The 25886-nt window shown below is 38.9% G+C and overlaps 2 protein-coding genes across 5 annotated transcripts in view; one reads left to right on the plus strand and one right to left on the minus strand.

The window, feature by feature from the left end:
• WASHC4 (WASH complex subunit 4) overlaps positions 1-17371 on the plus strand; it is a 38774-nt gene extending 21403 nt beyond the window's left edge. The window contains exons 18-34 of one of the 4 annotated variants that reach the window (XM_057382203.1): positions 334-413; positions 1297-1402; positions 2103-2219; positions 3237-3405; positions 3534-3688; positions 5099-5173; positions 5959-6063; positions 7097-7231; positions 7469-7577; positions 9207-9273; positions 9975-10061; positions 10599-10746; positions 10886-10982; positions 11434-11630; positions 12598-12697; positions 14152-14227; positions 14941-17371. In XM_057382203.1, the coding sequence (XP_057238186.1) occupies positions 334-413; positions 1297-1402; positions 2103-2219; positions 3237-3405; positions 3534-3688; positions 5099-5173; positions 5959-6063; positions 7097-7231; positions 7469-7577; positions 9207-9273; positions 9975-10061; positions 10599-10746; positions 10886-10982; positions 11434-11630; positions 12598-12697; positions 14152-14219 (1815 nt within the window). In that variant the 3' untranslated portion in view covers positions 14220-14227; positions 14941-17371. Of the gene's footprint in view, positions 1-333; positions 414-1296; positions 1403-2102; positions 2220-3236; positions 3406-3533; positions 3689-5098; positions 5174-5958; positions 6064-7096; positions 7232-7468; positions 7578-9206; positions 9274-9974; positions 10062-10598; positions 10747-10885; positions 10983-11433; positions 11631-12597; positions 12698-14151 lie in introns of all 4 variants that reach the window. The other 3 variants (XM_057382204.1, XM_057382205.1, XM_057382202.1) reach the window with 3 other exon arrangements.
• A 65-nt stretch (positions 17372-17436) lies between these two features.
• The window catches only part of APPL2 (adaptor protein, phosphotyrosine interacting with PH domain and leucine zipper 2), a 31504-nt gene continuing 23054 nt past the window's right edge, over positions 17437-25886 (minus strand). Inside the window, exons 10-21 of the mRNA XM_057382206.1 lie at positions 24703-24861; positions 23489-23677; positions 23157-23199; positions 23023-23079; positions 22826-22914; positions 22278-22430; positions 22104-22156; positions 21165-21339; positions 20493-20529; positions 20243-20383; positions 19529-19576; positions 17437-18751 (exon numbers count right to left, since the gene is read on the minus strand). Of these exons, the coding sequence (XP_057238189.1) occupies positions 18623-18751; positions 19529-19576; positions 20243-20383; positions 20493-20529; positions 21165-21339; positions 22104-22156; positions 22278-22430; positions 22826-22914; positions 23023-23079; positions 23157-23199; positions 23489-23677; positions 24703-24861 (1273 nt within the window). The 3' untranslated portion in view covers positions 17437-18622. The remainder of the gene's footprint in view (positions 18752-19528; positions 19577-20242; positions 20384-20492; positions 20530-21164; positions 21340-22103; positions 22157-22277; positions 22431-22825; positions 22915-23022; positions 23080-23156; positions 23200-23488; positions 23678-24702; positions 24862-25886) is intronic.

A 25886-nucleotide genomic window follows, 5' to 3' on the forward strand; every position in this document is an offset into this window, starting at 1 on the left:
CCTTCATTTGTTTGGTGTAGTGTCTTGTGAAAAAATACCACCTTGTGATCTTGGTTTTTTTTTTTTTTATTTTTCTTCATTTCAACAGAAAACATTTAAAGATGAAGAACTCATTCCCCTCCAGCCCTTCATTTGTTTAGTGTAGTGTCTCGTGAAAAAATACCACCTTGTGATCTTGGTTTTTTTTTTTTATTTTTCTTCATTTCTACAGAAAACATTTAAAGATGAAGAACTCATTCCCCTCCAGCCCTTCATTTGTTTAGTGTAGTGTCTCGTGAAAAAATACCACCTTGTGATCTTGGTTTTTATTTTTATTTTTCTTCATTTCTACAGAAAACATTTAAAGATGAAGAACTCATTCCCCTTCAGTTAGTTCTGAAAAAACTGGACTTGATCAGTGAACTTACAGAGAGGTAAGCTGTGGCAGCAGTGTAAAGAAGGCAGTCTGGTGTGTCTGGGGGAGCTGCATCTTCACTGTGTGAATGGCAAAATCTGGTGTCTGCATGCTGGTGCTGATTTCTGCATGTTTTGTAGAGCAGGGATGGACAGAAAGAATTCCAGCATTAAGCCTGAAGCTCACTTGTCTTTGGGCAACTCATGTTTCATCTGACTGTTGTCTGTTAGGCAATTCACTTCTGTGATTGTTTAGAAATGCTGTCACTTTCTTGGATAAYTTGGTTTTATGATAAGCTGAAATTTCCCCCTTAAACCCACACCCAAAATGTATGAGTTGGTRCCAATCTGTTTGGGCTGTTAGTTCACATGTGACACCGTGTTTTACTGCTGCTCTGGCTTCAGTGCACACATCATTTTGGCCACTTGTGAACCAGGGGACTGTCTGGGTTCCATGCAGTTTTTGTGGAGACAAAAAAACACCTTTAGTGGTTGACTCATGAGATAAAATCCTGGGATAATGTAGACAGTTATATCAGGAGAGGCCTGGTTATCCTTTGGCTCACAGGAGAAGTTTAGAGTATSTTTGATCTCTAGGCTACTCATTGCATGTAATAAGCAAATAAGTACTTAGGATTTTGCTATGATGTAAGATTTAAGTCTTTCAGAGATTGAATAAACCTTTTTTCTAAAGCACATATCTTTTATTTATAAATAGTCTAGTGGGGAAAAAATAAAAAAACTTCTTTGAAAATGAACTTTCTTCTGAAGGTTAATGCATCTGGAGCATTGAAGCAATGGTGTAAAACTGCAGCTTGCAATGCACTTGTCTTTAGTTTAAACACACTGTGTTAGAAGAATGGTTTCTTCCAAATCTGCCCAACAATTCATCTTTTATTCCAGAATTCGAGCACAATGTGACTGTTGTTTCTTATACTGGCATCGAGCCGTCTTCCCAATCTATTTAGATGATGTSTATGAAAATGCAGTTGATTCTGCTAGGCTGCATGTAAGTAATAATGTTACAACTTACTAACTGTTGTGACAGATTCTGATGAAGAGAGGATAAACCTTAGACTGAAGCTCTTAAAGRAAAAGCTCCAAAAGTAAATTCCTGGCTGCTACTGAGTGAGATACTTGTTCTCAGTCTGGAGGATAAAAAAGCAATCTTTCTTCTAAATGTGTTTAGATTTCTTTAAAAAATCTGGCTGTTAACTCTGTGTGTCTGTCTCTTTGTTCCTCTCTTCATTTGAATTTGAAATGAACACCTTCTAGACTTGAACATTCMAGGCCTTTGTTCCTCATGGTGGTTRCATATTTCTAAAGCAGGTATCTGTGTTCAGGGACTCTGTGTTGGGCAGTTGTCCTGTAGCTTTTTCCACCCCTCATTTCTTCTCCCCTTGTTCAACCTGTAGGTACTTGCTGGAGATGTGAATCGTGCCTTGGGCATGATAATCCTGATAAAAATCAATCATCTGTTCCAGAGTTTTATAGTACTGAAATGAATAAAGTGCAGATAATTCTGATGAAATAGCTAATCATTAGGATCTTCCACTCAACAGATCAGTAGGAAATAATACTTCAGATTAAGGACAGGACACTTCAGTAGGGTTTATGAAGTCCATTTTTAATAAAAATGGGAATACTAGTGGCTCTGATTTTTGAACACTATTTGAGGTACTGGTTAATCATAATTTTTTTTTAATAAGTATATGTTTAGTGCACTCCGGGACTGTGTACCTGCTATGATGCATGCAAGACACTTGGAATCCTATGAGGTGCTTCTGGAATGCTATGACAAAGAAATCATGGAAGTACTCAATGAGGTAAGTTGTTGTGATTGGGAATTAAGCACACCACTGTTCTTGAAATATCTTTATCTCAGGTTAGCATCTATTGCAGCAAATTTGATATGACCTGTAAAAATAGCACAGAGAAATTTGGTGTGAAGTATTTTAATAAATAAGAAAGTGTTTGGTTTGACTGACAATCTTGGTTAAGACTCATTTTAAATGGTATCTGTGTTGGCTGGGAACATGAAAATACTGCACTCTGAATTATGTAAATTAACAAAACCTCAGTTACAGATTTGGCTGTGCAGACAGAGGAGGAGTTTTTGTSAGATTAGCTTCTGTTTGGATGAGTACCTGAAATAAATGCTGCTGCTCTTTATATGCATGCATGGCTTTTGGTTGTGAAGGGTCTGCAAAAATAGGTGGCCTCTTGACTGAATTATTGTCTAGAATTATGAAGGAGGTTTGACAAAKAAAATGCAAGTTTGGATTTCCCGAGTCCTAGTTTTTAACCTTTGAACTACTCTTTTTATTTGACTAGTTCAAGTCCAAACATTRCATATTATTCAGGAAAATCAGATGAAATTTCTTGTTGCAAGGCAGTTCCTCACTGAATTAGTTCCTACTATTTAGATAGTTAGCCCTAAGCCTAGTTCCCCTTAAAATGAGAAACAAGAATACTTGGGTGTAAGCTGTGTCAAACTCCTATGTAGAAGTTTTAGTCATGTGTAAAATGGCATCAAGTAGGTAAACCTTCACCTTTTCTGGCTGTGTAGCTTTTTCTTGCTATTGTGTMCTAGCACAAGAACATGGGAAATCAATATCTTTCCAATTCCCAAGTATTTATTCACTTTGACTTGTGTGGCCCTAGCAAAGCAAAGCTGTCTTCACCAGCTTAATCAGTCTCATATTATCTGTGGAGAAAAATATTGTTTCTGCTAATAGAGCATCGTAAATGGACACTGAATGTGACTTTTTTTGTGTATCTGTGTTTGTTTGGGGATTTGGTGAGGTTTATTTTCCTTTTTTTTTGTAAACTTTCTTGAATAGCACTTGCTGGACAAATTATGTAAAGAGATAGAAAAGGATCTGCGCTTATCAGTTCACACACACCTGAAGCTGGATGACAGAAACCCCTTCAAAGTTGGCATGAARGACCTGGCTCACTTCTTCTTTCTGAACCCAATTCGTTTTTTCAATCGATTCATTGACATAAAAGGTGAGAAGTTACACCTTACCTCGATTCTGTTATTTTTTTTTCTGTCACATTTTGGCTTTTTATCTTTCCACTTCTTTCCTACCTAAATAGGTGGCATGATTTGAGTTCATCCTTCTGTGTTTTTACAGCTTATGTAACTCATTATTTGGACAAGACCTTTTACAATTTAACGACYGTAGCTCTTCACGACTGGGCCACCTACAGCGAGATGAGGAATTTGGCAACCCAACGCTATGGTTTGAGCATGACTGAGGCACATCTGCCCAGCCAGACTCTGGARCAGGTACATTCACAGGATGGGAATAGAATTCCTTCCATTCCCCTCTCATAGGGCTGAGTCATTGAAATTAAAGTTCCCAAGAGCAGAGAACTGTTTGGAAAAAGTGGATTTGTGAGGTAGGATCTTCAGCTACCTTTGGAGATTACACTGGTGCAGTTATAAGCGTGTTGGACTTGTATTGTTCCCTTTTTGCCATGTCAGAGAACATTTTCTTGAAAATTCAGACAGCAATTTGGCAAGAAATAGATCCAGACAACTTACCAAACTTTGGGTGGTTGGTCTTTTTCCCTGGTTTATGGCAGCAGATTCTGTTTAGTGATCATCAAGAGAAGCTATTTCACAGGCTGGATCTGGAGGACTTTGGGACATCTGTGAATTAGATTATAGGAGAGTGATGTAGAGTATCCTAAAAACTGCTAAACATGGTGACATTCAAAATAAAGTTGTCATCAAGTTAATGCCAAAGTATTCACTTTTACAGGATTGCWTACTTCTGAAGACTTTCCTTCAAGAATTTTAATGTCTTGGACATTTTTGGTAGTTTGCTTCATTCCCTCGTTTGGGTTAACACATTGATGAAGTTCTTAGAAATAGAGCCCCTTTTTTTATCATGTCCATGATGGCTGTGTCTTCCTAAGTTGAAAGAGAGCATAGAACTAAGAACTGCAGCTGTTTTTTTTGGCACAAAAGTTCTGTAGATCAGTTTCTGTTTCCAGCTTTGGTTTTCTGTTGGCTGTAATTGGTCAGCACATTGTTACAAAGATTTAAACAATTTCACAAGTTTAGTTTCATAACATTTATTCTGGTATGAGTCTTACTTCAGAACAAAGACAGCCCACACTTCAGCCTCAAAATCCTGATAAAATAACATCATCTTTATGCACAATGATAATTTAAGAGACTCCTTAGGGAAAAAAGTGTAAACAATTGCAAAATTTTTATTGTAAATAGCAAACCTCAGTCTTTTAGATAGGTTGGGCTAAACAATATTAAAAAGCAAATTGCTTATTTCTCTGTAGACATCTATATGTCTGTAGAAATCTCTGAGGCAAGATTCCATTTTTTAGAATCTGAAAACRGACATGTCTCRATTCAAATTTTTAAAWTTTTTTTAATTATGCCTTATGGAATAGACTGAAGGATTCCTTACTTTTAGAAGAAAATGGAAAAAAACAGGCAGGAGTGTAAATGTTAGAAYGTGGGCTGAGATGCTTTTCTCTCCTCTAAGCATTATCTTAGAAACACTGAACAAAAATTGTTGAGAGGTTCTTCATTTTTCAGAGAAAAACACTGCTTTCTAAAATACCTTCAAGTAACTGCAGAAACAGTATWTCTGCACCTTAGTGGTTAGACATGTCAGTAGTTCTGGAGAAGTTTTATCATASTAATTCTCAATAAATAATCTTGTTTCAGGGTCTTGATGTTTTGGAAATCATGAGAAACATTCACGTTTTTGTATCCCGCTACCTCTACAATCTGAATAATCAGGTAAGTTATATCCTGTATTTTTCCAGGCATTCCARTTTGAAGAGATTGTGAAATGCAGARTATGTGTGAGAAAAGCATAAATAATGGCAGGCTGTAAAACAGTATTGCTKCTCTAGAAAAACATCTTTGGTGGGGCTGTGGCTTGGTCTTGGAGAATGTTGTGTAGAATATTTTGGATATGGTGTCTTACTGGGATCACTCCATGTCCATTTTTCAGTGAAGCTGGAAGGCAGCAAGGATAATTGACTGCTCTATAAAAACATACCACCTATGTGATTTTTGAGCTTGAAATATGGGTTATTGGAGAGATGAAGCAGTGAATGACATGGAGAAYATGTCAAGGGAATAAACCTTTGGGGTTTTTCACAGTGTGAGAATGAGAGGTTCACCACAAAAAAAAAAAACAGCTTCCTGAAAGAAAAGGAAGAAYTTCTTTTTCACAGGACATAATTCAGCAGTGGAACTCATTGTTGTGGTATATGTGGGGTCAGAAGTACAAACAGGTGCCAAAAGAGTTTTGACTGCTGAATATAGGATATAATCTCAATAAATATGGGAGTCTTGAGCCCAACATCTGCCTTGAAATTGTTGAATCACAGCTGTGTAGAAATCAGAAGAACTTACCAGATGAAGTTTATTGTATCCATGCTGAATTTTCTTGGTTCTTTCCCTAATCACCAGTTACCAGCTGCTCTCAGAAACAGGATCTAGTCAATTTAGATCAAAAATTCATCACAGAACCAATTTTGGGTAATTAACTTTACTTTTCCCTCCCTGCYAACCAGATCTTCATTGAAAGAACAAGTAACAACAAACACTTGAACACCATCAACATCCGCCACATCGCAAATTCCATCCGAACTCATGGAACAGGAATCATGAACACAACAGTGAGTATCTTTGGCACTGCTGCTGGATTATTTAGTTTTGATTGTGCACAAAAACCTCCCAACTCTTSCATCTCCTAATAGTTTATTTTAATATGCAGTTTTAATAAGGCAGTCATAATGTTCTGTGTGAATTAATGAAACCAAATCAATATCACATTTTTTTGGGAGTGTTATCACTTCCAGTTGTTACATAAAAGTTAATGAAGAGATCTAAAACCACATCAAAGCAGAGATGTTCTAGTTGGACTGTTCTGGACAGTCTGCCSTGATTTTCTACTTAGCAGACAAAGATACTTTTGCTGTGGTTACAGTAAATCTCAAAAAAATGTAATATTAATTTTGTAAGTTCTTGTAATTGTTACACKTAAGAAATATCAGCTTTTCAATTTGCAAAATAAAAAATACTGAATCAACTCTCAATTACTTATTTTCAAAATGGAAATTATTAGAAAAATGAAGTTTTAGTGCTTTCTTTCACATGAGAGAGTTGGAACTTTCTCAAAAAAAAATCTCCCACTGGCATTATTTTTTGGTGATGTAGATTTATTCACTTCTGATTGTCAGTGAAGTTGTTTTTGCAGGCACGAGAAGTACTGAGATATGTAGGGTAGAAGTGTGCTTCTGCCTTAGGAGAAGGTGTTTTAGAAAACGTTGAGGAAGTGAAAAAGTTGTGTCAGGAGATGATGCAGATTCTGCAGACTGAGGAAGTTGATTGTGTCTGCTGTTTCAACTGGATGTTTGTATTRTTTCAAAAGTTTAGTTACAGGGTATTCCAGATAAACTAATGGCTGTGTAGGGCACATGATCCACTGAAATATTGAACTTGTCCCTTGGTCCCTCTGCCTTTTCTGGAAGAGAGGAGGCCTTCCAGGGGAATGATTTTTCATTTTTCCTTATTCTAAAACAGTGAAATTAAAATAAGTTGAGAACTTGCTTTAGAAGTTGCTCAGGCATCTGGTGATAACAAAGTGTTAGATGTGTTTGCTACTTTGCTAACTCTCAATTTGCCCGTTTTTCTCTTTTTGTCTTCCAGGTAAACTTCACTTACCAATTCTTGAGGAAAAAGTTTTACATTTTTAGCCAGTTCATGTATGATGAACATATCAAATCCAGGCTTATCAAAGACATCAGATTCTTCAGGGAAGTTAAGGATCAGAATGATCACAAGGTACAGTAGTTTTTGAAGGCTCAAGAGTAATTTGCTAAAAGAAGTGCCACTGTCATGTGACTGAAGGTCCCAAACCATAACACTCACATTATTTAAATGTGTTTAAATTTATCAAACAATAAAGCTGTAAATGTGGGGTAAAACTACATTGCAAATATAATAGTGTTGATGTGATGAAGATTTCTTTTTCTGAGGGTAGGCAATTATTCTTATAAATTATTCTAATTTTTTTTCTAGTATCCCTTTGAAAGAGCTGATAAATTCAACCGTGGCATCAGAAAACTTGGAATAACCCCGGATGGCCAGAGCTATCTTGACCAGTTCAGACAACTCATAAGTCAAATTGGTATGAAATGCTATCTAAGATGTTTTGAATGTTATTAATTGGAAGAGATTTTCATAGTGTTGAGGTTTATAGACCCTAGTCGAATGCCAAAGCACCCACAATGATTCCCTCCCACACCCTGGAGAGGCAAAGGGGACAGCAMAAGCCCAATTAACACCAAGATTTATGGCTTTTTAGACAGAGTAATATATTGAGAGAAAAAAAAATTACGATTAAGAGGACAAAAAAACAGACATTTTAAGACACCTGTCTCTCCCAAGTCGCTCTCCCCTCCCCTCCAATGCCTTCCTGGGTGCAAGGGGGGCAGGGGATGAGAGTTTTATGGGAACAGTCAGTGTRTAACTGCTGATGGCATGGGATTCTTKTCTTTACCTCGTGGGAGAAAGGGAAACAGTCCTCCAAGGCCACASTCTCAAATCTCCTGGCAGAACAGAGTWTTTTCTAAGCTTCCACTTGCTCCAGACTTGGTGGGGGCCACCTCTTTCCCCTTTTGGGCTCATGATCAGTCCTGTCCTCCAAGGCCAGGTTCTTTATCTCAGGTGCAGAGCCTCTCTTTTCTGTACAGGTCTCCCATTGAAGAAACAGTCATTTCAAGAGCAGTCTTTTCCCATGGTTGAGCACCACAGCAGGAAACACCCTTCTTCTTTCTCCTCCTTACTGTGATCTTGGGTCTCCATTTTTTCTCACATTTCCTCACCCTCCTCCTCTGTCCTACCCCCAGTGTAGGGGATCATACTAAGAACCTAAAACTAAATGGTGGCCACCCCTATCTTGTTTTGAATTCTTCTTAAGTCATCACAGAGGTGTGACCAGCATGTGCCATTGGCCCAGGCCTGACCAGCAGCCTGTCCATCAACCTCAGAGCCACAATGGATTGGTTCTGAAACACAGGAGGCAGGGTTCCTTTTGCTGGAAAAGAAGGAGAAAACTTCCAGAACTTTCTTACAGGAACCATCTTTGTGGTTTCTTGGTCCCATACCCCACCACCAAAAAACCAGACTGAGCAAAACCAGGACACCTAGTGACTGACCTTTCAGCTCAGGCCAAAGCTAGATTTATTTCCAGCCAGATGGGAAATAGTTCACTTGTAGCCCATGCTAAAGAAATGCTCCCATCTAATTACACAGAAATGGGCTTTGCATGTCTTAATCTAAAATACACTTATATCTTGCACAGATTCCTGTTCCCTTTTCAGTTGTTTTCTTTGTTATGTACTGACCTTTATCCACGTTGAGTGCATTTCCYAGTAAAAACCTATTACTGTTAAGTTCATGTTTTTAAAAAAATGCCCATATATCCAGCTGAAGTGTCCTTGAGTGATGCATGATGTGCCAATGATATTTTCAGCCACTGATGCTGTAGATGAACAGGACTGATTTGAACTTGCAAGTGTTTAAAAGAATCTGTATGCAAGTGAAGAAAACCTTGCTTGATGATGCATTTGTGTTTTATTTCTCTAGATAGATTTTTGATAGCAGAGTTCAATTTAACTTTTAATAGCTTGGCTTTCAGAGCCAAATTCTTTGCCAGAACTACRTGACAACTTTAATTTCCATTTCAGAGCCTATAGGAGCTATGAAGAGTGTGTGTGTATTTAAGTAATTAGAAATTGTTTTCTTGTTTTTAAAGGCAATGCYATGGGTTATGTACGAATGATAAGGTCTGGTGGACTTCACTGCTGCAGTAGTGCAATTAGGTATTTCCACAAATATTTTATTTTTTTCTTTGTTCCTTCTCTTCCCCTTGCTCTCTGTCCTTGCTGATATTCCATATGCCCTTATCTATGCCCCTTAAATTTTGAAAAGTTCCATTTCTATGCCTTCATTTAAGTGGAAGACAGTGCTGGGATTCAGCACTGTATAATCATGGACATAAATCAGTAAAAATGAAACAAATTYTATGGAAAAACACAGCAAAAGAGTTGATAGAATATACATGTAAGACATTAGTCCTTAAGCCAGCAATTTGTGATATTAAATAATTTCAAGGGTGGATTARGGAAAAATAATACAAACCTTGAGGAACTTGGAAAATACATTCCTTTCATACTCTTTTCTATATAGATTTTTGTCTATGCTTTTGAAAGGYCATTAAAACATGGTAACTTTTACATTATAAGAAATTGTTGGGTTTTCTTACAAATAATAGTAAACTTAGAGTTACCAAGGGTATCAAGTGCTAGATAGAGGAGATGGTAAATAAATAAATAAGCCCAATAAATACAGAAGTACAAATAATTTTAGAATTGAGGTTAATGTCTGGATCAGAATGGTATGACAGATATAATTTGAAGTAAGTAGTTCAAGCTCAGATGATTAAATTAAGTAAATTACATGTTAATGTAAATATTTTGGTGAACACAGTTGAACAAAATCCTAACAAACAGTAAGTTTTCAGGTTTGTTCCTGATCTGGAAGATATTGTTAACTTTGAAGAGTTGGTGAAAGAAGAAGGACTCTCAGAAGAAACACTAAAAGCAGCAAGGTACAATAKCATCATGCTTTTGAGGTGTGGGGCAGCAATGGGATGAGAGAATTATAATTTTATATTTCTAAATGCTGTTAGTTTTGTGTGTGTATGTRTTAAAAGTTTGGCTGCCTATATGGAGAAATTTTTACTTTAAGGCAAAGAAAAYAGAAGTACTTCTTTTGAAAATGTGAAGTAGCATTGATAATAACAATTAGAACCTCATTTCTTGAAGAAACTCTTGTTGTTCAAAAGCTAATAAGCTTTTCCTCACCATGTACTTGGGCTCTATTTCTAAAATTTTCAGAGTCTCAGATAAGAAAGGTGCAAGTATTCTATTCCTAGACCTTTTATTGAGAAAATTAAATCAAGCACACAATTCCAAGCAGTTGTAGAGGTGGAGTTCTCTTCCACATCCTGGATTGGGGATGTAGGAATAGAGTCAGGAGAGGGTTGTTGTCCCAGGGGGTGGGTGAGCAAAGGGAYTTTCAGCAGAACAAGGTCTGATGATGAATCTTAATCTGCTGATAAAGATTCATTTTTTATCCCCTGCAGGCAGCTGGACTCTGTCCTCAGTGACCTGACCCGAAACTTTGCAGAGGGCACAGAATACTTCAAGATGTTGGTGGATGTGTTCGCTCCCGAATTCCGCAGCCCAAAGAATATGCACCTGAGGAACTTCTACATCATTGTTCCCCCTCTGGTGAGTGTTCACATCWCACCAGCACTTCAAAAAACTCTACTCAGATCGGGTTTGTGCTCAAATATTTTGTGTTAGACTGCAGCGGCATGTATGGGGGTGAGCCTCTTTGTGATTCCAAGACAGCTTTTCCTTCTTTCAGACCCTCAATTTTGTAGAGCATTCAATCAGYTGCAAGGAGAAGTTGAATAAGAAGAACAAAAGTGGAGCAGCCTTCACTGATGATGGGTTTGCCATGGGTAAGTCAACTTAGTGGATATTTGCAAGAAAAGTTTTGTTTATACTTTGTCTGTTCCCATAGTTTAAAATTCCAAAATTTAATTGGATTTGTCCTTGCTTTAGCAAAATGGATTTGAGGGTTATGGTTGTGTTCAGAATTTCCTAAGCATGGAATAGCTGTGGATGGGAGCAGACAGTTTTAACATGTACTGGTGCTTCCAAATTTCTTTYAAAGTTTGTGGTTCTCATCCAGACGAGAAGCAATGCTAGCATTTGGAGAAGTTGTGATATTTTAAAAAAATTAAAGCTTGTTCTTTATTGTGATTTTTCCTAATGTTTTTAATTGTAAGTTAACCAAAATTKAAATTATATTTGCATGGAATGACCAGCTTAGGCTCATCCATTAAAGACATTCACAAAATGTTTTGCAAATTGCATGTTGACTTCAGCACATGGTTTGTTAATGACTAGGTGTGGCTTACATTCTGAAGCTTTTGGATCAGTACCAGGAGTTTGATTCTCTGCACTGGTTCCAGTCTGTTAGAGAGAAGTATGTGAAGGAAATAAGAGCAGTAGCTAAGCAGCAGAACGTGCAGTCCACCAATCAGGATGAAAAACTCCTACAAACCATGAACCTCACCCACAAACGACTGGAAGTTTGTTTACAGGTACAGCACGGGCCTGGTTACCTGTCCTGGTAACAATTTCTGTTTTCTATTCAGCACTTATTCATCACAAATGCTGTAAYTGTTCTGATGGAGCTCATCAAGAGCCAAGTCCAGAGTGTTTTCTTGTATAAAGGCTTGAGGTGTATGATCCAAAGGGAATGGCATCAGCACTTGTGATATTTGAAGACCTGCTTCATTGGAATTCTGTTTCCCATGGAGTTTGAAATCTAATGCAACTAAACCATAAATGCTTTAATAGGAGAGAATATCTTTCAGTKAAACTTCTTACAACAAAGTTTTTGCAAAACACTGTGAGCCCTCAGAGTTGCCTCTGTGTGTGTGTAAATTCTGAGCTGCTTAATTGAATGATTCTTTAGCTATCAAAGAGAGGAAAGGTGCATTTGAATTTTGCAGCTCAGGGTTCATCTGGGATGTGGTTCCTTTTCTCTCTTGATGGGAGACAGATCTGACACTGGGTGTTTGTACAGCTCATGATAACATTCTGTAATGGCTTGTTGAAATAAAGCCCTGCATTCCCTCTGGTTCCAGGAGTGTGCACTGTGTTTGCTCCTCAGTGTTAAAAAGCCACATCACTAAACCTTGGTTCAGACACTGGCCAAGCTTGTGGYTGTTTAAATTATTACCTTGCATGATTTTCCATGGGCAGGTTGCTCTAAGTTCTCACTGCTGCTACAAATCTCATTTTCAGCCTCAGTAGATCAGTGACAGATTTATTGCAGTGATGCTGCTTTGCTTAAGTTGCCCTTTGATGTAGAGGCTGACATTTGCTTTGTAAAATGCATGTGAATAAGGTATGAATGGAGAAAGATTTTCAAGAGAATTTAAGTGATTTGGATACTGAAATCAAGGTGCTAGCCTGGCTATTCCTGAAAAATCCCATTGATATCTGTCTACAAATTCATTCTTGTGATACACTGATGCTCCTCTTCTTTATCTTTTCCCTTAGGAATTTGAACTCCTTTATTTCTCACTAAGCAGTGCAAGAATTTTTTTCAGAGCAGACAAAACTGCAGCAGAAGAAAGCCAGGAAAAGAAAGAAAAAGAAGGTGAGTGAAAACTATATGGAGAGCATTTTGGCTCATGGGATTGTGTGCCTTAATAGGGAAGGTCCTTTTTTGTTTTATCCATGGCTGCTTTCTTGCTGGTGGGTTGACTGAGTACTCCAGAATGAGGTTTATGTGGTTATGGGTGATGGAGATGCAGCAAGAACAGTCCAAGAAGTCCAAATAGCTGAATTTCAAGCTGGGCTTCTGGGCTGGAAAAAAAAAAAACCCAACAGCACAAAAGACCCMACTGACCCCAAATACCTGGGACAGGGAGAATTGCATACTTACAGTAATACTAAATTCAGGAACTTCAGCATTGTACTTACCTCTCCCATTACCAATTTGACAATGGCAACCTTAGCTGGTGTGAAATAAATTGATTTTCACCTTTTATACCAGCTGGCTTTCACCTTGCATAGGCAGATGATGCAGTTACAATTTATATTCAGATGTTCATGATATGCTTGGTCTCCCATGGAATTGTATATTCAAAGGGTAAGATCTTAATTTGTGATGTGGTCTCTTGATTAGGTAACATGGTGCCTTTTGCATTTATATTCCTGCTTGTGTATGCATTCTGAAAGATTCTCTTGGGAAAATCATTTCCAAATAAATTAGAGTCTCCTAAGGATTAAGATATARAAATGAGCTTCAGTCAAAAGTTACTTAGAAACTCAGGGAGAWGAATATTACAAATTGAATTGGGAAATAATTCTCCACTGTAGYTCTGACAAACCTACAAGTGGCCTGTGAGATTAGAGTCACTGGAGAAAAAAGATTAGTTTTCTTCTGCACTAGAAAAACATAAAGCAAAAAATCTTTCAGCATGAATTTATATTTGATCATATTCAGTGAAGTCACTCAAATAAACACTCAGCACAGACACAAAAAAGGAACAAATCCAAACAACTGCAAGCATTGTGGTAAGAACAGACACGCTGCTCTGGAGTCTGTAGGAGACCATTCTGTAGAGCTTCACCTAATTATATTTTAGAGTAAATATTATCTCTTGTGGTATCTGCTCAGTTCCCCAAGAAATATATTTTGCAGTGAGAAGAACATAGCAGGGTGAAAAGTTTTGAACATGGTAATAGTATCTATGCCATCTACCATGTTATTTAGACTGAAGCATTGTAGGTMTAATTTTTAGACAAATACTGCTGACTGAAAAATCTTTCACCCCAAACACGAATTTCTTCACAGGGCCAGCATCCTTTTTGTTTTCAGTTTGAATGTGCTGACCATGATACACTGCATCTGGTGTTTCTATGATATCAGCTTCACATATTTGTATTTTTATTTATGTCTATATTTATATCTCTATATCTCTGTATCTCTGTATCTCTGTATCTTTATATTTGTATTTATATTACATATATATGCTAAGATTTGGGTTTTTTTGCTTCACATATTGTGTTAAACGTGATCCATGTCTTTATTTTTTATTTTTGTAGATGAATCTGGTAAAGCAACCAATGGAGATCTTTCCAACTCCACGCTTGCAGAGCCTGTTGTGAAATGATGTGGCTGGTATGGGTGATGATTACTTACTCAAATAACTCATGTCCTTGTCTTCATCAGTAACACTCTGTAGGGGTAAAAGCTCTAGATTTTATTTACTTGCTCTGTWAAATCCAAGAGAAAATGTACAGTAGTATACTAGCATCCAGTGAGGCTAGGTCTGTGTATGTCTCTATTTCCTGTAGAAACTCCTATTTTTCAGGAGTTTGCATTATTTACAGYACTTTCTTTAGTGAAAATAATTTAATAAAAATGTTGACTTTGGAGGCAGTTAAAGTACAGATCTGCAGATTAAAAAATCCTTATTAATTTTTAGATGCATTCTCGCATCTCTATCACAGCATTTAAAAGCATTTAAAAAACCCTGAACTCATGGGCTGTTGGTCCAAGATTTRAAGTGGCATCTCTTCATCCAGAAAAAAATAATTAATCCAAATATTGGGTGTATCTGTTGCCAAAAAAAGAATTCATTCACATGTCATTGTGCAGTCCTGTTGAATTGAATGCAGTCCCAGACTGTGTGTTATACCCATTACATGAAATGGAAGTGCWTATTATTGTTTTCTTCCAAACTCCCTTATTATTACTATGGACAGTATTTGTGCTGTGGGAACTTAGGATCCTGTCAGGCATTTCTTTTCCCCTGTTTTTCCCCCCTTTCTCAAAGAATGGGAAAAGCAGAAAAGTGAAGGTAACAAATTCCTTCTCATTTCATACCGAAGGTCTGATTTGCATCCACAGAAGTAAAGAAATCCAGAGCCAAGACAGCACCACAATCAGCTCTTCCTTTTATGACCAGACACTGTGATGGGTGTCTGTAACYATGAAGTGATCTTACATTTCATGAATATGTTGTGCCTAATTGCAAGTTTCAGCCTCAATTCTGTATTTCCTAGCCTTTGGAGGTCTGTTGTACCACGTGTTGTTCATACAGTCTTACATGCCTGGTTATTAACAATAATTGCACTGCAGGCTCAGAAGCTGCTGAACACTGTGAGAACTCTCTATATATATATATATATAAACATCTGTCCATGCCTGCAAGTAGAGGTTCTAGATCATGCAAGAGTTACTCAGATTCCTAACTTAAGTAGCTAGACTTAGCTTAAAAGGAAACACTTTGATTAAAATATACAGGTGTGTTTTAATCTCCCAGAACATAGCACCCTTCTAGGTCTTGCCAACCAGAATAAACTACTCTAGTCAGTCCAGCTGAGAGAATGACCCTTGGGAGCTTTTTTGGCACCCTTAACTGTATTTTTAGACCAAACTTGCTTTAATGCCTTTGTTTTAATAGCTCAAATTGTTCCACCCACCCTTGGGTCACAGGTTAAAACAATTCCTGATTTGCCCTTTCCTGCCAGTCACTTCAACATTCAGACAGCAAGGATGGATGTTTTGTCACAACTGGAAAGACCAGACTGATATGAAAGTTCCATTTGTTGGTTCTGAGAACATGACACAGAAGCTTCGTGGACTATTAAAATCAGCTGGGCTCATTAAAGTTTTTATTTTTAATTATAACTGCCCTAAAGAATGCTGCATTACTTGATTTGTATTTTTGCTTTTTTTACTTTGATACAGGGTTGTTTTTTTTTTTAATTTGTGTACACTTCTTTTTTGACCAAACCCTGCCCTCTCAGTAGCACTGCTGAGATCAGCATTCTTGCTGCTRCTTCCCCTCCTGCTGCAGTTGCTGTGCTCATCCTTCCACATTCCCATCTCAGCTGAAGTCACCTAAGCTCGTGGAGTGGAATGGCCAAGTGCTGCATTTCCTGCTTCCCCAGCAATGCAGAATCACCCATAGCTGGTGTTCCTTTCCCCCAGGATGGCCTTGGTAGGGAGCTGTGTGCTGTCCAGACASAGCCCTCACTCTAATCTGCACTTGCATTCTCCCTTCTCCATTTTTTTTTCTTTTGGAAAGACAATTACCTTGCTAAGGTAAGACTGTGCAGTTGAACAGAAYGTGAACTGAGCACCGTCCTCATGTGCCATGGTTAAGGAATTCATGTGGTTCTGGTGATGGAAATTCTAGAGGAAGGACATAGCCTATTTTTATAGATGCCTGTTGAATCTGGGAGAACTGAATGTATACTCTATGTGGCAAAAATATCTACATCCACAAATATGTACAGTGCTAATAGAGCTATTCTTGCTKATACAGGACTGTAGTTTGTACTTCTTTTTGTCATGTAGCAGCATAGACACACAGAAAGTTTTTTCTCATCTGAAATCCGAGGTGGGTCCTGGGTTTGGATGTCACGTGTGACACAGAGTTGATTAAATCCTTTTTTCTCCCCACAAGGACACAGAAGGGGTGCAAAATTCATGCTGTGGTGCTACTACTCTTTCTGTTGCTTTTGGSCTCCTGTTGCAGTTACAGGAACCAAACAGACCTTAACTGGGTTATCTGGAGATGAGACCACGGAGCTAAAACAAAAAAATCCCCTAAACCAAACCAAMCACGCTCACTCACAATTCCCMGGGGTGATAAAAGCGAGGRTGATGAATTTGCTGCAGGGACATCMAACACAYGATGGGATTTTTTCCTTCAGGCCAGGCTCTCAGCACAGCAGGCACTGCCACCCCTGCCCTGGTGTGTCCCTTGTGCCAAGGTTTGGGGTGGGGACAGCTGTGCCAGGGCCATGCCCTGTGTGCCACAAACCCCTGGCTCTGCAAACTCCTRCTGCTGAAGGGCAGATTCTGCAGCTCCCAACCAGAACCAGAAGGAAATTTGAGTTGCATCAAACGTCCATCAACAGCTGTTTTCAGCTTCTCAGGTACAAAGGACCAAATGTATTACTTAATGTTTCCTAACTCATTGTACAAAAGGGTATTTTGTTACTCCAGTCTCTTTGGTTTGTGAGTAGAGAACATTATGTACATAAAACTGTGTTAATAAATGCAATTTTGAGAACTTCATTCTTAGTGTTTTTAGTWACACCAGTTCAGCGGGTGTTGATTTTTTAATAAGACAGCTTCAGCTTTTATTTATGAATAAGTTTTTGTGTCAGTTACTAAAGGTTTACTTCTGTGGTACTTTAAAACATTCAATAACCAGTTCAATTAAATTTATTCCACATCAAACACTTCCAATCTGGGGTCCTGCAGATACTTTTGCACAAATTCTGCTTATGGAAAATCTAGTTTCCTAGTGACTGAGAAGAGTTAATTTAAATTTGAGGAATTTCAGCCATTTTTTTCTAGATTAATCTAGAAGATTAATCTTATCTTGATTAATATAAACTATGCTGTAGATTACACCTCTCCCCCAGTAACAGTTCTTCATTTTGTCTATTTTTTTTGTTCTTGCTAAGTAATATTGCTCATGTTTTCAGGAGAGAAAAAATGTAAACTTACTAGCCAAAAATCTCTAGTGACTAATCTCAGGAAGGTACTGTGAGACTTGTCAATACATTGTAGACTTGTAATCTAACATTTTATTGCTCAGTTTCTTAAAACCAAAAGTTGCTGGTAGACTCAGCTGCTGCATGTCACCACAATGTTAAAAATACAAAGAATTCTTACTATAAAAGTACTTATTTGTCCTACAATTACCATTTCTGGCAAGAAACCTAACCATAGAAAAACTGCACACAGCTAACATGCCACATTCATTGCCTACTTCTGAGGTTTGCATGTCAGTGGTACTTAGAATAATAAATCAAGGAGGTACATTATGTCCATTATTTAATTACAGAATGTGAGAGTGTGGTCCCCTGGAAGGTAAGAGTAGGCACTTAGATTTGTTTTGTAAGCTTATTCTAGATGCAATATAAAAATAGATTATATTAATAGGAAAAATTTAGTGTTTAACAAATTGTTTTGTAAATAGGCTAAACACAAAAGATAAATCTTGTTACAACTAAACTAGACTAAAAATAACTTCATCTGAAATAAAGTAGATAGTGCATTTTTAACCTTCATTCAGATGCACATAATCATGCAAACTATGAAAATGGACGAGGGTAGGGAATTGGAGGCCTGATGTTTGCAGTGGGATGAGAGGCTGCTGCTCCTGTGAGGGTGAGAAATGCCATAATTGCCAGAGGAGCTGCCAGCTCACAGGAGCTGCAGTGGGATGAGAGGCTGCTGGTCCTGTAAGGGTAACAAATGCCATAACCCCGGCTGGGTGAGGGCTCCTGCCCCAGCAGCACCGGGATCCTGCCCAAACCTCGCTCAGGATTGTCAGCTCCACCCACACATTCACAAATGCAAAACGCCTCCAGGGCCCAGTCCTGCTGTGGTTCCATGAAATCCAGAGGGAGCTCTGCCCAGAGCTGTCCAGCAGGAAAGGAGAAGCTGAACTCGGCTGTGTGCAGGTGACTGAAAACCAGAGATTCTTCAAAACAACTCCCTGCTTGTGCTGCTCCCAGCCAAGCTGCAGCAAGGGACAGGAGCTCCTCATGCTTCTGATTCCTCCCCTCCTTCGTGCATGGTTCCATCCTCTTCTGACACATCATTCAGGAGCATGAACTTGCCATCGTTTGTCAGTGGCACAGACCTCATGAGCTGAGCCAGTGCTTCTGGATCCTGAAAAACAACAGAGGTCAGCAAGCTGCAGCAGCATCTGAGGAACACACATTTCCACTACTTCTTAAGGTTTTGCAACTTTTTTTAACAACCTTTAAAATAAAGATTTGAAATATAAATAATACTTTTTGATTAAGGAAAGACAACCCTTGGGTATCAAAGCAGGAAAAAATTAATTTTGAGCCTTTATTTTGCTGTTCTTTAGTTACTTTTTTCCTTGCTTTTCAGTAGCTAGCGGCTAAATAACTTATTTCTTGTACCCATGCTTACTGGTTGTGACTAAAAGCTTCCCCCAYTCGTTCTAAAATCTTAGCAGAGAAAATATACAGCAAATAATAATGTATTAGTGTCACATCTGCACAGATAAAATGTATCTACAAGGGACAGGGTAACTGCCATTTATTTTAAGTGGAAAAACACTGATTTTCTTCCCTAGGGGATGAAAGAATACAAGTTTGTCACAGTGRAACAGCAGTGTGTATGATTTACACTCATGCCAAAGAGCTGGTTTGGTTTTTTGTAAGCTTTGCTCACAGCTTTCGTTAATTCTGATTTTGGTTTGGGGTGGCACGTTTAATCTCAAATTCTGTTACTGTGAAATCAAACTGAGTTTATTTTTGCTCTGTTAAATAATGCCTGCAAAACTTGTCCTTAGGAGAGTAGGGGTTCTTTTTTCTTATGCACACCTGAAGTACTGAGACAGTACTTTTGGCCCGAGCTGCCAAAAAGCAAAATGTGATGTATCACAAAGACCTTGGGAATGAAACAAACTCTTACCTTCTGCGCCTCAATAATTTCTTTTCCCAAGCTAATGGCATAGCAAATCTACAAAGAAGTAATACATGTAAAGATCAGTTCAGTTTTGGCTTTTTGTTCCTTAAATAAAGAGTAAACCGTGCAAGTGTCAGTGCTGATTTAAGGCTTTAAAACCAGGCCTAAAAGCAGAAGTGGAATACCAATTTGCTATGCTAACTACAGAAAAAGAAAACTATCACGGGTTCAGCTTCAAAGCTCACTGAGGCTGGTAAATCTTCATACTCAGCTTGGTTAGTTTTATTCACCAGACTTRATTCCACACTTGAGGGAGTGCATGGAAGTGTTTTACTGTTTGTAGGGACACAAGTTCTCCACGCCACTCTKATTTCTGATCCAGCAGCAGCAAACAGTGGGTGCTGTCAGCACATGTGGCTGCCCTGTCTGTGAAAACCTCACATCTCACCACAGCTGACATTCCATTGTTAGTGCTGGGGMTGCACAGCACTTTCCCCTCTCAATACTGGGATCAGCACTCCCATCCTTTCCTCCTGCTACACRCTGCTGCATCCTCTGCTCATTTGGTCCTTTTCAGACATAAGCCAGTAAAGGCTTGCATGTTAACACAAACAGTCTTTCAGCAGCTCTTGTTTCTGTGGCACTGTTTCTCAGGTGTGCAACCCAAGAAGCCCCAAACCTGTTTTYTAAATAAAGTGTTTTATTAAATCTTGTGCAAACCTTTTCCCCTTCTGTGTTGCTCTCAAAAATGTACGCGCTCATGGATTCTTCTCCTGGGGTCTCACTGAGGTGGATCACAAAGCCAATCAGTCTTCTGTTCTCCTGATGGACAGCAAATTGTGTCACAGTGCTGAGTTCAAACTGGAAAAGTCAAATAAAGAATTTATTGGTTTTAATCAGCTCAAGGTAGCTGGTTAGCTCAAGTTCATGTGACTGAGTAGTCACTGCAGTGATGGGAAAAGTTACTTACACTTGCTCTTGTAACTTGGGTTTGAGGATCTATTAACCTAAAATTACATGTTGGGGAAAAAAAAAGAAAGAAAATTATTTTAGAGTGATTCCTGGTAATTTCAAAGGGCTTTATAAGAGAAAGACAATCAGTCTAGCAGCTTAAGAGGTGAGGAAGCATGCACAAAATCAGATGCTTTAGCTGTAATTGGAAAGGTTCAGCTCTGACTCTCAGCTGCCTGCCAGGTACAGGTCAGAGCACCTTCCAGAGTCAGGAAAGGATCCTGAGTGCCTGGGCTAACAGAAAGTGCAGAGGGACATAAACACACCCCAGCTAAAGGGAATGTCTGCTATCAGCACATTCTGCAGTGACACTAGTGACAAAAAACAGTGTTAGGATAGAGAGTCTTCCAATCCATTGCTTTGTACTATTTTTTTGTACCTTTGCAGGGTCTTACAGACCCACTGCATCCCTTAAATTTTGATGATAGGACATTCTTACAGCTTAGTCTGGGGGATCATTTCTAGATACTACAGAATAAGAAAAGAGACATTTCTTTCTAGGTAAAGTGACTCTTGGGATCTTGCTCCCTCCAAGGGTGTATGTCTTAGAAAAACAAAACCAACAATACATAATTAATCACAAATTGTAGGAGGAGAACAGAATATTGACAAGTTAGAGCCTCTAGAGTACCTCAGGTTCTTGCTGGTGACCATGAGGTGGGATTCAGTCATGCGGAAGATGTTGTGAATGGCCCGAGCAGCCAACACTTGTCTCATGGCCTCATAAATCACCTCACACGTCGCATCAGACTGCACTGCCATGGACCCTAAAAACTGCACCACAAACATCTGCTGCAGCAGGGCATCTGCAAGAYAAAAAGCAGGACTTCCTTCACTGTGCTGCTTCAAAAGTGTCAGTGGAATGATTTGATTCACTTTGGAAATTCTACAGTAAGCCTGTGGCTGGTGACTGTCATGAGCAGTGGCTTTCTGCCATGAGTCACACAGTGCCCTGACCCAGTTTCAAAGTGTGTGAACAGGCAGCAGTGTGGAGGTGGGGAAGGAAATTATTGCAGTTGCCTGGAAGCTTTGAAAGTGTAACTGGTCCTTTCTGCTTTATCTGATTAGCCAGTAAAATTCCTTTGCCTGTTTTGCTATGGGGTGCAATAAACTGATAAATTCATGACTGTGCACAAGCCGTGGCTTCCATTAAGCCTTGTACACTCTTCCCTTTCTTCTGTGTCCTCCTGACCTTCAATGCAGCTGGGCCTAATGAGRTTTTAACCAAATCCTTCCTTGACTGTCACCATAAAACTTACTGACAGCTAAGCAGCCATTCTGCAGCAGGGCCATCACTTGATCAGGCTCCCCTTATGGCTGGTGGTGAGCAAGGGAAAGCAAAGCAGGATCAGTGTTCAGAGCTGCAGGCTCTGCTTTGGTTCTCACAGCAGTTTTCTGACAGGCTCTGGGCTCCAGGCACAGGGGAGGGGAGAAGAGCCAGGGCCAAGCCCTGCATGTGCTGCTTCAGGAATGTCAYTGTCCTGTGTCACTTCTGCTCAGTGGTGTCAGGTGCTTAAGAGACAGTGGTAGATRAAATCATGACTAATTTTATCTGCATGAAAGCACTGACCTTGCTCATCATCTTTGCTGCTGTCTTCAGATTCCCCAAATGGGTTTGCACGCCTGTGAAATAAGAATTAAAATGTCACTTATAGATCCTGGTCATCACCACAAACAGATGCTGCAACACCACATCACCTGAAATCACACTSTTAGAGTGATGCCTCACTGTCTCTGGCCATACCTGCCACCTCTGTTCTGGTCCAGAAATTCCATGGCAGGCAGAACAATATCAAACTGAATCGGTGTTCCAGCAGCAATGAGTTGCGTGGAGTCTTGAATGCCAGCTGAATCACTGGGAATTATTTTGTCATTTTCCATATTCTTTACAGTCTGGCTAAAGTGCAAATGGAAAAAATAAAGGTACGTTTCTATCAATCAGTGACACACTACCTTTGCTGTGGAAGGCAGACAAGATTATTCAAAAATCCAAAACAGGACTGAACACTGTGCAGACACATAAAATATTTTCCTGATTACTGAGGACTCTTAATTCTTTTTTTTAACCAAATATTATTTAGGAAAAAAGTGAGCACTGGTATATTAGAGGCTAATGCAGATCAGCTCTGAGTGAGGGCTGACTTTCAGCAAAGTCCTGTCCATGTTCACACCTGCATTACCAGCAGAGACTCTGCAGGACTCTGTGACAATCCCAACATCTTCCTGAGATCTCTCACCCCAGGCTCAAGACAACTGCACACAGTCCCTGCTCCATGCAAGGGAGAATGTTACCTTGGATGCTGAACTTCGTATTTTTTCCCCAAGCTGGTAATGGGAGTCACTGCTTGCAGGGCTGTCTGATTTAATTTGATTGCAGCTGCCTATGAAAATAAGACAGAACAAGTCTTTTAGACATATAATTTACCAAATTAAGAGTAATGGGAGAGCAAGCTGAAGGAATGGACTGAAAGATAGAAACAAGCTCCCACCTCTGGATTGTCAGTGAGATAGATCTGTCTGGAGATGTTGTTGATGGCACATATCCACTGGAAGGGAAAAATGAAATTGAAGTCTTCAAGCTCACTTGTGTACAAGAATAATAACATTAAGAAAATATTTTTACCTCCTCGTATTCTTTCCTGCTTTCTGCTTGCAGGGTTATACCCCTAAAATAAAAACACAGTGTGTAAATGSTAACAGTGGACACCAGGACTGTTTGACCCCAACAGTATCACCAAGCTTTGCATCTATTAACCATCASAGGAACAAAAATTATGAATGAGCAGCAGTCAAAGACACTGCATGTGGGGGGAGGAGTGGAAGGAAGATGCTTTTAATTTGGAAACACCCTTCTGGAAACCCAGAAAAGCTTCCACTACACCAAGCATGTTTCACAGGAAAGAGCATCTGACAGGGTAGGTGTGACTGGCTGTCTCAAACAAAAGCTGCTCATACGCTTTGCCTGTAGGAGTGGTGATCTGAAAGCAGTATCTCCTGTCTTCACAGTCCACAGCCATGACAGAGCAGTTATCCAGGTCCTGGATCAATCCTCCAGCTACTGCTCCCCTCGGCTGACACATCAGGTTGCCACCTTGAGTGAAGAAATAGAGTCTTTCCCAGGTTGTAGTCACCAGACCTGTTTTACTGAGGAGAAAATGCAGTGATAAAGACTCGTTACTATTTACAAGTGACTCCAAACAGGTACAAGACTGCAAACATAATCCTGATGCTAATCAGAGCTTTATGTTCACCCTGGCATTTTTTTAAATGATGGGTCTCTTTTAAAAAGAAAAAGCAGCACCTGTTCCTAGCAGAAACTAATCCTTAATCAGAGCTGAAAAAATAAATTAACTCCAAGCATCCAAGTTTAAAATGTTTACCAAGTTTAAAGAAGTTTTACCTTCTAATCAAGGAATAAAAGAGTACTGAGTAACTGATATGAGAAATTTCAGTTTCACAGCACAAAGCACAAAGAATTATAATTAAAAAAGTATCTACTGCAAGTAGGATGTCAGAGTCCATCTCTGCCAGACTAGAGTCATTTTTATACTGTAATCYAGCTCTTGGAATACTATGAGAAACCAATAAATGTCCATTCACAAAGAAGAAACTATCAGACAAACAAAATAATAAACTGATATTTAATCAATCACATCAACAAGGTTATTATATGTCTTCAATATACATGCAGAGGTAACTCTACACATTTTAACACATGATACACATTCAAAGTYACAAACTTACATTGCCCATGAAGCTGGTATTTATGTAAAGCAGGTAATTTATGAAAAGGCATGTATAAATTACAAAATACAGCTGTTTATTTTTATAAATACTATGTCTWCTTTCGCTCTAAGATCTGGGAACAATCTGAAACCAGCCTCATCAGCTTCTAATTTTCAGCCACTTGAATGCAGGAAATTATACCTGTAGGTGAATTCAATCAGAAGTGAACTCCTGTTTTCAGAAAAATAGTCTCAAATGCCTCTAATTTGGTTAAAGCTTCAAAAACACATTTCCAAAGATGACAGAGGTACTCAGGGGCTGAAAAGTAGAGCTACCACAGTAACTCAGGAGCTTCAAACATCATTCCCTGGGGAGTTTTTATGACATTTAAAAAAAAAAAGGTAGTAACTAAGCAAACCAGTAGATAACAATGACCTTCTTACTTTCTAAGGTTAAGGTAGCCAGCCTTCTGGATGAGATTTCTATTGATGGCAGGTGAAGTTACATCAGAATCTGGGGTGTAAACAGATTCATTAACTGCAATTAAGTCCTGCTGGGATATTCTCATTTTTTCAGCTTCRGCTTCCAGCTCTCCCTGTATGCTGGGAAAAAAAAAAAAATAACAACACAAAAAGAAACCCAAAGCCATCATTAGCCATTGTACACCAGGATAGAGCTAACATCTGTAAGCCAAAATAATAAACCAAAATACCAGCTGAGATTAGTGCAAGGATGAAGTTTATTTTTTGAATAGCCTTTACAGGCAATTCTGCTTTATTGAAATGAGTGTGTGAGAAGTATTTAAGTGTTGTTTAAAAAAACCAACCACCTATATCTAGATAACCTGCACATAAAGGGGCTCAGGTCTCCAAGGCAGCTGTAAGGACTGGGCAGTATCTGACTGCACCATGGTGTTAACCTCTTTCATGCTGCTTTAGTTGAGGCTTTTCCACATCTTTAGCAAGTTCCCACATCACCAAAATGAGAGCAGCTGTGTGCATCTCACCAGCTAGCCAAGTCACATGAGAGGCTGAGTTCCAGGCTGAGTAATAACATCAGATCTGARTWAAATCAGACCATATTTTGCAAGCTAATGCCTTTCCACTTYGTCACTGAATGTCAGAATAAGAATTATTTAAATTCCATTTTTAGATATAATGGAACTATGCTGTCAGTTCTTACCCAAGTGTTACTTCAATGAATCTTTTGATCTGTCATTTTTGTTGCACCACAAAATGCTTTTGACAAAACTTCMCCTGGTTTCCCAGACTGTGTTCCTAAGATGTGTTTCTCCCATCTCCACAGCAGAAAGAAGTGAAGTGCTGACAATCCTGAAATTATGTGCATTTGTGGCAATTAGGCCAACTGGTTACTGGGAATATGTTAGGGATCTATCTCCTGTGTTTTTGCACCATTAGCAATATTCACTATATAAATACAGCTTTTAAATACAAAAACTCAGTTTCACAATGAGCTKAAATAGATGCAAGACCTCATCACTACTGAAATTCTGTAGCCGCACAATGGGTTGATCAGCTTGTTCCAAAAGAACAAATCTGACAAGTGAGAAGCTTTTAGCTTGACCAGCAGGCAGATCTGACTCCCTGAGGCTTTGTGATCCTCAGCT

The sequence above is a fragment of the Malurus melanocephalus genome, unplaced genomic scaffold, assembly GCF_030028575.1.
Source record: "Malurus melanocephalus ecotype Western Australia unplaced genomic scaffold, MMel_1.1 scaffold_554, whole genome shotgun sequence".
NCBI lineage: Eukaryota > Metazoa > Chordata > Aves > Passeriformes > Maluridae > Malurus > Malurus melanocephalus.